This window comes from Chaetodon auriga, chromosome 22, assembly GCF_051107435.1.
Source record: "Chaetodon auriga isolate fChaAug3 chromosome 22, fChaAug3.hap1, whole genome shotgun sequence".
NCBI classification, from domain to species: domain Eukaryota; kingdom Metazoa; phylum Chordata; class Actinopteri; order Chaetodontiformes; family Chaetodontidae; genus Chaetodon; species Chaetodon auriga.
The window spans coordinates 7,322,316-7,337,131 of record NC_135095.1 but is presented as its reverse complement, the minus strand read 5'-3'; the positions used below and the strand labels follow the sequence as shown (position 1 = coordinate 7,337,131).

Sequence of the window (14,816 nt, the reverse complement as noted above, 5' to 3'; positions counted from 1 at the left end):
CTGTCAGGCAAATGTAACAGTGCTTTAAGCAAATGTGAGCATGTAGGCATGCTCCATAAGTATGCCAACATGCTCACACCCCATTCTGATATTTAGCAGGTAATATATAACATCTGCAATTGTAGATGAGCCACGCTACCATTGCACAACATAAAACACAGTTGATTCCACAGGCACTAAATCACAGCAGACCGTCATCATTTCCTTACCATTTTACTAAGAGATTGAGTAACAATCTGGAAAGCAGTGTTAATCTCATTCCTAATACTGCTTGATCAGAATGACGCTTATACAGCTCTGTAGAAGCCTTGACCAGGTCTGAGGACTTGAGCCTACCCAGACATGCACAAGTCTGCTGCAAAGTTCAACGAGAATCCAAACTGAGAAAGCACAACTTTCCCTCTTTCTTTTGTGAGCCCTCTTCAATACATTAACTTATCAACCAGGTATGTTGCTGTACCTAGATTTAATTAGTGCAGCTGCTTGTTTGACACCAGTCCAGAGATTAAAACTTGAGATCCACTTGTCATAACAAGCTACTGCCACGCATGAGCATGTAGAAGTGCTTTCCAATATACTGCATGCTCATGTGTTAGCCTGACTGTAATCTGATTTAAGTTAGCGTGGCAGAACTCATTCTTGGTTTTAAAAAAAATGGTCTGCACAGTTAAAAATCTGATTTCCAGTGGATTTCAGTCTTGTAATGTCCGTCCAGTCTGGATGATTTTGGCAGCGTAAAATAAACAATAGCACATCTCTCCCTTCTCGTGTGGCAGCTCGGTGTGTGAAGCCTCAAACCAAATGTGTCAACAAGCAACACAGCAGCCAAAGCCTCTTTCCAGTTTGCTGTGATCCAGGCCCAGTTCAGATACTGGATACCGGGGCCTGGCACTGACTGGGCGGCTACCTCATAGACAAGAGGGCTAGGAGAGGTATTCACACCTTCACACATTGTTTGGAAGCTCGCCCTGAAGGAGGAAATCAAACTTATCTCCTTACCATAGAAGAACATGAGATGGCTTATGGAGTGTAAATAACAACACTGATGGCGAGCTGCGGTGCTCTAAGTGTCCTTCCTAACAAGGAAACACGGACCAATGTATAACCCCTCACTATCTATCTGTTCATCTACCTATCTATATGTACTGTATCGAGTAACATGAGCTGTGCTTCACACATATGCTGTGATGGCAACAGAGGCACAAAGAGGACAGCTATGGGGCTGGTGTGTGTGTGTGTGTGTGTGTGTGTGTGTGTCTTCTATTTCATCCTTTGAGTCTGAGTTTTGATCAGTGAGTCACACTTTGTTCTGGTCCTAAATCTCCAATCCTGAGGCCATGTTTAGTGTCTGTACAGTGAGTGAGCAGAGGCTTTGCTCTGACTTTCCATTGTGACTGCTGCATGACTCAGAGTGAGTCAAGGGAGGTGTTCCTTATCCGATTTGATCTCCCAAACAACACGCTACTTCCTGGAAGTCCTCAAGACACACACACACACACACACAAAACATGCAGATGCAGGCACATCCATCCAGAGACACACCTTTTTTGAACACATGCACTTTTTGACTCTATTTTGAGATTCCTTTTTTAAGCCTAGAAACTGAACGCCCTCTTCCTTTGGAGAGAAACAAACACTCTAAGCCATGCACACACATCTTACCTTGTTCACAATTCTTGCCTCCGTAACCTGTTGGGCAGTCGCAGCTGTAGGTGTTCCACTTGCTGACACACACTCCTCCGTTCTGACACATGTCATTCGTGCAGAAGTTTATCTTTGCTGGACAACCTGGACGTCAAACACATAAATCAACAATTAATATCTGTATGTGCGATGTATGTGTATGTTTACGGCTGCAGAAACAGAAAAAGTCAGTTAATCAGATACTGTTGCGTGGCTTTGGTTTTACCATGAAGCATGTCTGACCTGCTGTTGTGCCGTTGTTAGCGATGTAGCTGGCCATGTCGATGGGTTTGCTGTCGATGGTGAGGTTTCTCATGCAGCCCACAAAGTCTCTGTTCCTGACGGGGAAGTCCTCAGGCAGGTTGGGAACTCCGCCTAGCAACAGCGGCCCTGTCAAATCCAGTGACCTGCAGATGGTCAGAGCGATATAAGCCACCAAATTTGAGTCATGTGGACAAAAACACACACTGACTGAGCTTCATAATAAAAAGCAATATTTTGATTAGAAATCAGTGTCACTCCATCGATGACCTGAGTTCACACCAGAAAAGCCCACTGAGGTAAAGAACCAACCCTCAGCATGATTGACATTTCTGAAATAAGGTTATTGTGTCCAAGGTTTTAAGCTGTCACAAGGCTAACTACTACCATCACCATGACCGAGTCAGGTTCTACATACTAGGTCGCGTAGGAAGCTGCTTACTGCATCTAAAGCACTCGACATCAAACGCCAAAAGGCTTTCAGAGATTTAATGTAATGCAATGCTGCACAAAAAGCTCCCACTAAACCAATGAATGTCTAAGTTGTGTACATACAGCACAAGCACTGTTGCTTGGCCAGAAGCATGTGGAGCTTATTCAAAAAAAAGTCTTAAAGGAATTCAATGAAGGAAGTCCTCACACAAATCGAATGGGAATCTGTACATTTTGGAACCTGTTTTAGAGCCAGTAACTGCAGCAGTAGCTGTACAGAAACACTTCAGATTAGCTTCGAAATCACCCATAAAGAATTTGTTTGTATGATTATCAATTAAGCAATCTCATGGACGGATGGATGACCACAACCGACATATGTTTCTGAGTTTAAGGTAAAGCATTTCAATATAGCATGGGGTCTCCTAAGTGTTGATGTAGAGACTTGGAACAAGAACAACAGAGCAGAGAAATACATTTACGGGCCAAACTGAAAGACAAGTTGCTGCTGCTCTGTGCCTCAGTCACCCTCTGGATCATGTCAAGACATCGTCCACAATGAAACGTCAGCCGGTTGCTCGTTTGCACAACATTGCACACTGGTGTAATACAGTATATTTGTACATTTCAGCTTGACACAGTTTAAGTATCCTCCAAATACCTCTCAGCCTCTGTGACCTGTGCAACAAGTTCCTGAAGGAATGTAGCCTCATTAACTCCTCTCTGAAACTTTCTCTCTCCCTCTGTCCCCACCCTCTGCACACCAAATGTGTCTCAGCATGCTAACTTGTTCTCAACAAAAAAAAGAAAAAAAAAACCTGTCATACTATAAAAATAAAAATTAGCGTGTGACAAACACAGAATAAGTCGGGTTAAGCATGTGTTGAGATGAGCTTTTGGTTGTCTTAGGCCATGTCTGACAACAGAGGGGCCCTGAGGATGAACACAGAGATTAAGAGACAAAAGGAAGAGAGGAGGGTAGAATGAGAGTTGTGTAATCTGTGGTAATGAAGGCAATTTGACGTAGCCCCCAAGGCACGACATATTTAACTATTAATCTGACTCGTTTGTGTGCGGAGTGTGCTTGGAATTAATTGGAGATAATGAGTGTAAAGACCTAAAGAGAGCAAGAAAAAGATGAGTGAAAAAAAGAAGACACCAGCTTACTTCTTCTGCCCGGTCTGGGTGCCTTGGGCGGCGCAGGAATAGTTGCCAATCTGCTTTCCAAAGCGAATTGCCATGGAGATGTCACAGTCATCCACAGCGACCACAGCCACCTTTTCTCCAGAGGGGCCATGAGGGACGCCTAGACGGCCAATGTTGGGCTGAAAAACAAAGATTGCATCCAATTATTCATCAATATTAATGATAATAGGTACATCATCTCTTAGGATCTAAGGATTTCTACACCAGATATTCCACTGGTGCAACTGGAAAGATTGTAAGATAACATTTGACTTTATCAATCCCTGCTGGGTAATTTAGGTAGTACAGACTACAGCAATAGTTGCAGGAATTAAGGAGACATAGAAGAGAATAAAAAAAAATATAAATTACAAAATAAAACCTATATATATGTACATTCTGTACAAAAAGGGAGGGGGGTGTGAAAAAAATTCCTGCACTACATCACATTTAGGTATAGGCCACTTCTTGCCTACCTGAGTGCCAAAAGTACTGTTTGGATGGATGAGTTCTTCCTTTATTTCTTTTTATTCGATACGAGAATCTCAGCTGGGACAGCAGCTTTGGTGCTCAATCAGCGCAGATCAGCCCAACATAAACAACGTCTAGCTGACTTTAGCCGACTTGGAGTGGAAGCACACAGGCCTGTCTTGGCTTAAGATGACAAAAAGCCCATTGTGCATTCGCTCACACCTAATGATTACAAAGTAGGCTAATTCCTCCATCAAGGCCTTTGGCCGACAAATGTTGGATCTGAGAAAATGTGGATCGGCTTAGAGAATCAGGCCACCAAATCGCTTTAGTTTTTGTAATATCTAACCTGAGACCAAAGTTCAATGGAGCGTTTCCTAAACAATAGTGGCCTTGGAAAAGGAGGGAGAAGGAATTTGCGGAGGTCAGTAGAAAGAAACGTTTCCACCGATTAAACAACACCTCCTCTCCTCGCTGCCATAAAAGTGAGGTAGAAGACTAATAAAAGCTGGAATGACAAACATATTTACAGTAATAGAGTTTACAGTTCACTTTCTTTCTGTGAGTAACTTACAATAGCTCAAAATGACAAATGGCCTGCTATCTCTCCTGGGAGAATGGCGAAGCTCATAACTGTAACAACACACAACAATGGGACTACAGATCCCAGACCTGATCACAGCGCAGTGTTTACATAAGGCTGCTGAGAGCTTGACAGTTTGAGTGAAAGCAAAGTTACTGAGTCTGCACTCGGGCGCATCTACACGGCTCAATGTCACCAAATGAGGTGATTGATCAAATTTTTTTAATTCAGATTCTTGAAGAAATTATTTCCAAAAGCTCATTTTAGTTCCATGTTTTCTTTCACGTGAATCTGAGCAGCACATTGATGAAAGAAACGGAAGAGATGGAGAAAGAGAAGACGGGCTTGGATAGAAAGGCAATGTGCATGCGTGTGTTTCCTTCATAAATAGGATTAGAGTAATGAGATACTGGTGGGGCAGAGACACGGCAAACAAAGGAAGAGGGGAAAAAAGGAGGCCGAGAAATAGAAAGAAAGAGCGACGGGCAAAAATAGGGAGGTGGACAAACCAGAAATAAGAGACTGAAAGAGACAGACAAAAGAGAAACTGGCAGACGGGGTAGAAAACAAGCAACAGAGGGATGCAGTGTCTTCTATTTTGGCTCAGGTGGGCTCCGGTCCGGGCATATTTTCCAACCCACAGGGAGTTTATCGCTGCCACTCCCTTCAACGTGCCCTGTTTCCACTGATTCCACCAAAAAAACACTTTCACACTTTCCGTAAAGACGAACAGGAAGTTCCAGCTGAGCAGCACTACACCTCTCTGACGCCATCGCTGTTTTCGCTGGTGAAATAGTGAGTGAGCTTTGGAAGGATTTGATTCCCTTTCCTGTGAAAGGGAATCAAATCCTGAAGTGTGACAATAGATAGTGCGGCCCACGCAAGCCGTATCAGGCCTGCTCGAGGAGCGAAGCGTCATCATGTCTCTGAACTCCATCATGTCCACATTTTGCTTCTCCTTAATGTCTTTTTAGCTTCATTACCTCTCACAGCCTACATGTGTCTGTGTGTGTCACTAACCTACAATGACCTTGCATGTGAAGCACATATAGCGATCGTGCCAGCAGGAAACCACACCCCTGTCAATGGCAACCGGCCAATCACCCCTCTGCACCTGCAGGCGCCTACTTGTGTTAAACCCTCCCACCCTCATCTTCTGACATCTTCATGGTAACCACAGACATCAGTCTGTCCAGGCGGCCCACGCGAGAGCCAGTAAACTCTTGTTGAGGCCTCCTGCTGTTGGCTGAAGTAGCATAATTCAAATCAGTGAAGTAGGATGAGTCCTTGCTGAAAATCTTCAGCTGCCATGATTTATTGTGCCGTTACGTAACGTGGATTCTGCTTCCTGAACTGACACGACGGCAGCCTGTGGTGAAACACTTTGGGAAACCTCTCTTGGTTGCGGTTGTGGTCAAATGTTTATGAAATGCCAGTGTAATTAAAAATATCCCTGATAATGAGGAGCACCTTTAATGCTGCTTTAACCCTGCTGTGAAACATGCATGAATGTCCCCTGTGATCAAGGGACTTGATCCAGTGCATTGAAAGAAGAAGAAATGGAAAAAGATCTGGCTTTGCTCAGAAAGCAGCAAAGTCTGCAGCCTGAAGCTGTAAAAAAGGTTGGTACCATGCAGCCAGTAGCAGGAGAACAATGAAGACCCTAACATAAACAACCAAACTGTTCAAAGACGCTCAACAGTAGTGAAGGAAGGAAGGATAGAAGGGGCATAAGAGTAGGAAATAACAGCCATCGTCCTCTTCTGTATGCACAAATTCACAGTAGAGAACAGAGACTAAATAAAACCATAATGATTGGCAATGTGCTGTGTAACTGTTAACATGGATATCAATCCCCTGTTTTGCATTAGATGGAGCTCTTCCTTAAAAAAAATTCAGAAAAATGCATGTTAATAGAAACAATGGCTGAAATGACTTCTCAACCCATTGTGGGAATGAAAACAAGAGGGAAAGTGTGAGAACTGTACAAAAGCTTTTCAATGGCAACAAAGGGTGATTCGTCAGGTAGAGAAACTCACTCACTCGTCGTCTAACAGAGGACTCTGTAGTTAGGCTGATTACAATCTTATCATCTCTTTTGAGCTCAGTCAAGCGAAGGAAGAAATGAGATAAAGACAGGAAGCAAAACACAGAAGAGACAGAGGGAGAGATAACCAGATACATAATGGCCCCGCAACCCAAAAATCTCAGGGGGTGCAGCTGTTACAGGTGCTGATAGCTCATAGGCTGACACATACACATGAATGCACACACTGTCTTTGTGCTAAACTATGTGTATATAGGGCATCTGTGTAATATGTGGGGGAAATGGGAGCATTAACGCAGCTGTTGGTACATAACTCAAGGCTCATACTCACACTTCCCGAGTTACATACACACACTCACAAACACGTACTGCACCACATCAGTCAAACATGTTTTTCAAAAAAACATAATAAAACCAAATGATGTCAGACAAAACTACAAAACGCACTACTAAATAATTGGAGAAGCCCTTTAATAAAGCTTTCTAAAAGAGGTGCTGTTAAATACAAATATCCTCGAGCTGCTGGTTACTTCAAACCACCAAAAGAACTTTCTGCCACAAATTGAACACTGGTGTTCAGTTAGCAGAGCGTGTCTGTCAGCTGTGTAACTATGGCCGGTAGAACTGTATATGGTTTCAGGCTTCTTTCTGACCCCTGGTTTTAAAGTGCACTTGGCCCTCACTTTGAGGGGCCCCATGAGAGTCTCTCATTTACCCTCCATCCAACTCTGCTGCTGAAGATCGTCTCTCTCTAAGGTGTCGTCTCCAGGGGCGATAGGCTTGCACTTGATCCCCACAGCTAGCGACAAAGACGAGGAGGGCAGAGGACACGAGCGGCCGGAGGAGCGCGGACACACACACACACACACACACACACACACGCACAATAACTTCAGCATATACCAAATACTTACACATGCAGTTCAAATACACACACTTCCTCTACACAGCAGCACTCTGTCTGCACACACACAGGAGAAACACCCACCCAAGCACACAGACCATCTCCCTCCCACCAGCACACACACTCTAAACCTCCGTACCACCTGTCAAAGCCGACATGATAACTCAACCAGCCCCGCGGCCAGGATAAAGAACCTTGCTACATGGATTAAGTTACATGCAGAACACAGTTCGACAACTTAGTCAGAAAACACCCGAAACGCTGTCAAAATGAACAACTAATGACCAGAAAATATGTGTGTGTGTGTGTCTGTGTGTGTGTGTGTAGGGTGGGATAGAGGGAATACTGGTGATTATGTGGTTGTGCGTGTGTCTGGGGACTATGGGAAGGATGTCTGCAGAATGTGTTTAAGCATGTGTGTTGAGTGAGCAACCGGCAAGCTTGTATTTGTGTGTGTGTGTGTGTGTGTGTGTGTGTGTGAGGCAGGAAGTGCCCAGCGGAGTTGCAAAAGGCAACATGATTCATTTTGATGATAAAGGAAAAAGAGCGCACGGTCTTTTATTTTATTTGGGCTCGCCTGAGGAAATGCCATTGTTTCTCTCACACTCGGATGAAAATTGCACTTGATGTGATCTCCTGATGCTTTAAGATGTGTGTGTGTGTGTGTGTGTGTGTGTGTGTGTGTGTGTGTGTGTGTGTGAATGCCGTGTTAAATTGAGGTAACCACAAGAAACAAACATGTTTTTATTACCTTAAAGTATCCATAAAATAATATAAACTGAAGCCAAAAAAAAAAAGATGGGCACTGAACCAAAACCAATATCTCTCTGTGAAGCATGTGTATGTGTGTGCACGTGTGTGTGTGTGTGTGTGTGTGTGTGTGTGTGTGTGTGTGTGTGTGTGTGTGTGTGTGTGTGTGAAGTTGATTTTTGGCCCTGCTATGCACAGGCTAGTGTGTCCCACTACGCCTCTGACAGCAGCAGACTGTCATGTCCACATTACCTCACCTGCCCTCTGGCTATGTAAACCTAGAAGTGTGAATTCTACAAACACACACACACACACACATACACACACATACACACACACATGCAAACACACACACAGCTCAACACAAGCACAACACAAGGCTATGATGTCCCATGTTCAAGCCTATATGTTACCGCTGTCTTCATCATCTCATCTCACTTCTATCTATCAGTGTAACAGATGGACAGCGGCCATTGTTGTAGCTTTCAAGCAGCAAAGCAAATGTTCGGACGACACAAAAACGGAGGTCAGTGTAACTGTATCCCATCTGGAATGGCTTGAGAAAATTCCTTTTACACCACGACAAACATGGCCACCAGCCTGTTTACTGACATCAAGGGGATTACTTTCTAATTGATGCTTTTTTGACTGCTTGTTAAAGCATATTTTCCAGGCAGGTTTTGTCTCTTTGACTTGTTCTGTGTGATCAATATTAACTTTTCTTCCATGTCTTCTGGATTAGGCATCTTGAGTCTTGATTTGAAGAGAAAACTGGTTTTGCATTTTAACTCTGCTGTGTTGCATCAGCATTTAATCTCAAAATTTCATTGCACAGCGACAAGTCATTGTCACAAAATGAACATCCTTGAGTATCTTTAAAGTTACCTTTAGGCAAAATCACAGGAGCCGAGAATCCATCCCATTACTGGTGAGCTTAGTTTAGCATAATGACTGGAAGCAGGGGGAAACAGCTAGCCTGGCTCAGTCAAAGGGCAATAAAACCCGCCTAGCATCGCCTCTAAAGCGCACTAATTAATTAAAGATCACCAGGACTGATGCTAATGTTCAGCAGTTGAGTGGCACGATCAAGCTGAACTTGGTAGGGATCATAAGAGATAAGACATACATGTAAGTGGAAAGAGATAAGAGAGAAAGATGAGAAGACAGAGAAGGGCATGAGGAGGAGGAGGAGGAGTGAAGACGCATTAGTGGCAGGACTATAGAGTGGTTATAAATTATATGGATGTTTTATCTCTCAGCTTCATTTCTATACTTCCTTTTCTCTTCGCCCAAAATTCCACCGCCTGTCTCTCTCAACATTAATAAGAGGTTTAAGTCATGCTAGGTGAGGTGTGTGAAATTTCCTCTTTTCAGTGGCACACACACACTCCCTCACATCACAGGGGAGCGAAGAAGGAATGCAAAAACGAGCCAAGGTGAAGAGAAATGAACGAGAAGGAGAGAGGGAGGTGAGGCAGTCTCGTATGAAGGCGGTGTGTAGTGACAGATTTATCAGATTTATCTTCATTCCTCAATGACACACTCCCGAACACATCTGCTGTTCCCACTGACTGGTAACTTGTCTAGATAAACACACACATCAATGTCTGAACATAAAGGTTCAACGATGTGGGTGTTTTAAGACTGAGTGGGCAGCAGTCATAACATCTGTGTCAGGACCCTCTGTCTCTATATATATATGTCTTCAATCGCCTCTTCTTGCTTCAGAAGTCAAGCTATACACTGTCATGTGTCTGACAACTCCATCCCTGCAGGCTAGTTACTGTTAGCTTGTTAGGTGTTCTAAAGCAACATCTGCTAGCAAGTAGAGACACCATACAGTACTCCATTGTTTGGACACAGGTGGAAAAACCACCTATGATGGAGGCAGTTGGACTAGTATCTCAGGCAACTACCACCGGGCAACTTGAGGAGAGTTTAGAAAAGAGCTAACCAAATGATAAATGACGCTCTGGTGGAGGATCTCAGTACAGGGCTGGCGTAATGAAATAAGTGCTTCTGTGAATATATAAGGGAGCACATTCCATGAGAAGACACCTCAGTCATGCTACTCAGAGAACCAGGGTTACACAAATAACCTACAAATTTGATTAATCATCAATGTCCATGATCTTCTGTCCAAAAATTGACACACATACACACACACATACACGCATGCACACCAATAAATCTTACAAGAACGTGTCTACAACAACCAGAAGTGCAGAAGCCTGGAACAGGGTGTAGACATACCTACATTCCTCTATTTAACCGACACATATCTCACTATTATTTAGTTAATTCTCAAATGTATACCAACCACCGAAGACGTGTAGGGATCTCACGAGAGAAGATTAAGGATACAATCAAAAATCAAATCCCGCAAACTAAATAACAATCTAAACAGAAGCATGCGAGCCATTCGCAGTCCGTACTCATTACAAGAGCCATCTCCGCCATTTTCTGAGCGTCGTTAATCCTCCCTGACAGAATCGGTCCTTTGACCTGCCACACCGCTGCCAAAGAAAACACAAGCACAGCTCACTGAAAGTCTACCTACCTGTCTGCCAAAGCTCTGACATGTTTAGTTCATCTGAACAAACCTCAATGGAGGAAATCAATGAGAGATGACAGGTGAGAAGGGAGACTGTTACTGTGTCATCTCTGCTTAAACACTACTGGTGCATTTTCTGATGGGAGCAGCTTCTCCAGCTACACGGAGAAATAGAGGAAGGCAGATAAGGCAGTCCAGAAGGACAGAGATACATAGTTAGATTAAAAAAAAAACATATGTGCACATGCAAAACGGTTAAAAAGCATTCAGGAAGATGCAGCAGTGATGCAATGAAGTCCTCAATGAGAGAAAGGTGCTCTTCAACTGGGAGACCATAAGGCCATATATATGTATAAATATATTCATATATATAGTTACACTTATTGTCCCTACCACAGAGTGCAACGTGGCGACTGGGCAAAATCATCCCAAAGGACAAAGCACCAGCCATCAAAAGTCTTTGTCCACACACCACATACACAGATCTGCATGTGTTTAAAACTCTGAAAATGACCTTCTCTGCTAATTTCATGCTGCCATCTGGGGTAAATGGTTGTTTTAAAAGAGGAATATGAGAGCACCTGGACATGCAACACCAGGCTGAAGCAGAAAACGATGAAGGTGAGTTTTTTTTTTTTTTTTTTTTTTTTTTTGACAACTAGTAGGACTATGGAGCAATGTTTTGATGAACAGGGGCTTGTTTTGCTTAGGACTTCACCAAGAAGGAGAGACAGAAGAAAGCCTGATCACATTGGCACTACAAACTACCAAGTCCACACACCTTCTACGGCAAACAAAACCAGAAAACCCCCAAAATCTACCACAGCCTCTTCACTAGTCCAGTCCAGACCAGACCACAGCCAGACTAAATTCAGGCAAACATCCTCATGTTACCTCTGTATATCTGAGGTAAGCATGTGTAGTAGAGTTAGTCCAGTAGACTGTACTAGAAGCAGAGCAGGGACTAAATGAGACCCCGGGGAAAAAAAATAGCCACCAGTGGGGACTAGGCTAGAGGTCAGAGGTTACCTCCTTCTGATTGAGCTCCAGCCAGGCAGTATAGAGCGGGAGCCGCAGAGCCCCACTGGAGTCCATCAGACTCCCCCCTTCCTGGGAGAGAGACACCGTGAGAGAGAGACACCGCATTAGACCTGCAGCCCACAACCAAGCCACGACACTATATATGTGTGTGTGTGGGGGGGGGTGTGTGTGTATGTGTGTGCTGGATGTTGTCAAGAGAGTCATCACTCCAGTTTGCGGGATTTTCACGTTACTTCATTTGCTTTACTTGAGTGGGCAGAAAAAAAGTATTAATCACACTTCAAAAACATGTGACATGTATACATTTAAATGCATGGTATGTGTACAGAGGCATGCGTGCTTAAGTGTCTGCGGTTGGATTTGCTAACAGCTCATTAGCCAACAATAATGACATCCAAAGTAAAACATAATTCCTTCGTGCCCACTTCAAAAACACCTCTCCCACAACCTCACACAATGGGCTACAACTCATGCACTGCCGCCTTCGGACTAAGTTGTCACAGGCAGATTTATGTCACACTGTGAAATACTGTGCTGTGGGAAGAGCAGGTGAAATTTACAGCAGGGAAAACAGGGGGAATATTCCTTTTGGCACAAGCATGCGAACACTCAAAACCGGCTTCCACGTGTCAGCAAAGGTAGTTACACCACACTGACACAAAACATGGGCTCGGAAGCATGTTTACATGCTGCAGTGCTGTGTGTTAGAATAATGATGAGTGATTAAAACCACTAGACAACATGCCTCCTCTGATATGGAGTATATCTGCTTTGTTTAAATAGCCACAGATACTGTCTGATGCATCATAATTAGTAAAACAGTAGTTTCTGGCATTTAAAGGCAATGTGTGTGTTTATGCATGATGATAACCTTAACTGTTTGAGGTCTGGGGAAACTGCGTTCTGCGTCAAGAAGAACAAAGAATAACATGGCCTCTTCCTCTAAAAACACACCCTGCCGGGGAATGCAGTCTGGGGCTTCACCTCAAAAAATAACTGCTTAACCCTTTGAAAAAGCACTTAGCGGAGAAACTACATAAACATGCACCCGTGTCTGTGCAGAATCACATGATGTTGCAGTGCCACATCATAACACACCCATAGGCACGAGTGTGTGTGTTTGCCACCATGACACACTCAAGCTCCTAATAAGGCATGTGTCCGTCCCTCTATGTCATTACGGCCACCCTGAAAAGCCACATATGGCCTCGGCTATTAGCAATAAAACTACAACACAAGGAGATGGATGATATCTCCACAACCACTTACAAGCACTGTATTTATTTTAAGAGCAATTATCCACCGTGTTTGTGTGTGCACATCTGTATGCATGTGTTCGACTGCTTATCCCTCGTCCTGGACACCAAATAAACCCTGAAACATCAACAAAGAGACAGAGAGAAAATACAAAGAGGGAGCTAGCAGCTGTGTATTTTATAGTACCGACTGAGATAAATGTTCAGAGCTTTGTGCTTTTGTTACTTTAGAATGAGCTCTTTATATCTACAGATGGAGCAGGTTCTCTTCCACTGAGTCTGCCATGTTGCACCACCATTTTTAGCCCAGAAAGGACAAACTAAACACAGGCTCTAGAGAGCACCTTTCATGCTTTTACTGGCCACTGTAGGTTCTCCTACATGCTTTGAAGGGGAAGGGTGAGGCCGGGGGTATTTAGTTGGTTTCAAGCTGCGACCTCACAGCGAGATGCCACTAAATCCCACACACTGTTCCTTTAAGGCAGTGGTGCCCCAGTGGTATGTGGACGTCAAAGTAAGGTTTTCAATACTTGCACTGACGCAAAAGTATTTCAAACATTATAGCAAAACCTGTCCTTGTTTGAGCGAACCCAGAAGGTTTCTAAATACAACTGAGTGGTTGAGATACATCAAGTGTTTCATCCCACCAGAAGTGAAGCGCACACACAGTATATTTAAAAAGCACTTGAAGCTATGCTGTGAAGTAATTTGCACTTGCGTTCTGATGATTAAAGTCCTGCCATGTAAACAGCACCAGAGTGAGAGCGACGGAGGAACAGCAGAAGCAGAAAGAGTGAACTTTTGGTACTCGCTGGTGATAAGAGCCAGCTAAGCCTGTCTGGGAATGCTGTCTACACACCCTAGCTGTAAATATCATAGCCCATATTAGCCAGTGTAACACTATTAACATGTCTAACATCAAGCCTTCATGCAGCATAATGTAGCGTTATAAAATTGCTGCAAACACATTGGTATGTCGAACTTGCAGTCACGCTCTGCTTCACTAAATTTGGCACCATGTGGATAAATCACATGGGACTTAATTATAGTTTAGTCCTACCTGTGGTTTACAGTTAATAAGTGTTTCACTCATAAGCATTATTTCACACTTTGTTCTCGTCTATAAATAGAAGTTGAAAGGTGAACAGAAAGATTAAGATCCCTGGAAATTCCTTGTTGTTTATTAGCTTCATGCTTCCAGTGTGAACTAGAACTGCAGGGTTATTGACACAGATCGTAGAGGATGAAGTTGCAAAGTCATATTTTCTGTCACCACTTTGGAATGAAAATGAAAAGTTACAATGTTCATTCAGTAAAGTCTGCAAGAACAACTAACCACAAATGATATATGTCTGGGAAAAATGGTTTGCATTATGGAATCAGTAATTATGGTTGTGCTTCTGATCAAATTCAGTGTGAATTAAAGAACACATTCCTGCATTTTCTTCATCGTGGTGTAATCCATGCAGGTGACCTGGCAGATATCATCATGACACAACTGACATCCTGCCAGCTGACAGGTGCCCTGTGTCCAGCTAAATAACACCATTTCCTGCCACGAGAGACATCATTTCCTGTAGTTAACATACATGAAAACCCAAGACAAAACCTCCTGCTGCCCGTCGACGTTTTATCTGTGCTTGTGTGTG

General features: G+C 43.5%; 1 protein-coding gene across 4 annotated transcripts in view; it reads right to left on the bottom strand.

The window, feature by feature from the left end:
- celsr1a (cadherin EGF LAG seven-pass G-type receptor 1a) overlaps positions 1-14,816 on the bottom strand; it is an 83,502-nt gene that overhangs the window by 20,961 nt on the left and 47,725 nt on the right. For all 4 annotated transcript variants that reach the window (XM_076722632.1, XM_076722631.1, XM_076722634.1 and 1 more), the window contains exons 7-9: positions 3,544-3,701; positions 1,927-2,090; positions 1,663-1,788 (exon numbers count right to left, since the gene is read on the bottom strand). In XM_076722632.1, the coding sequence (XP_076578747.1) occupies positions 1,663-1,788; positions 1,927-2,090; positions 3,544-3,701 (448 nt within the window). The remainder of the gene's footprint in view (positions 1-1,662; positions 1,789-1,926; positions 2,091-3,543; positions 3,702-14,816) is intronic.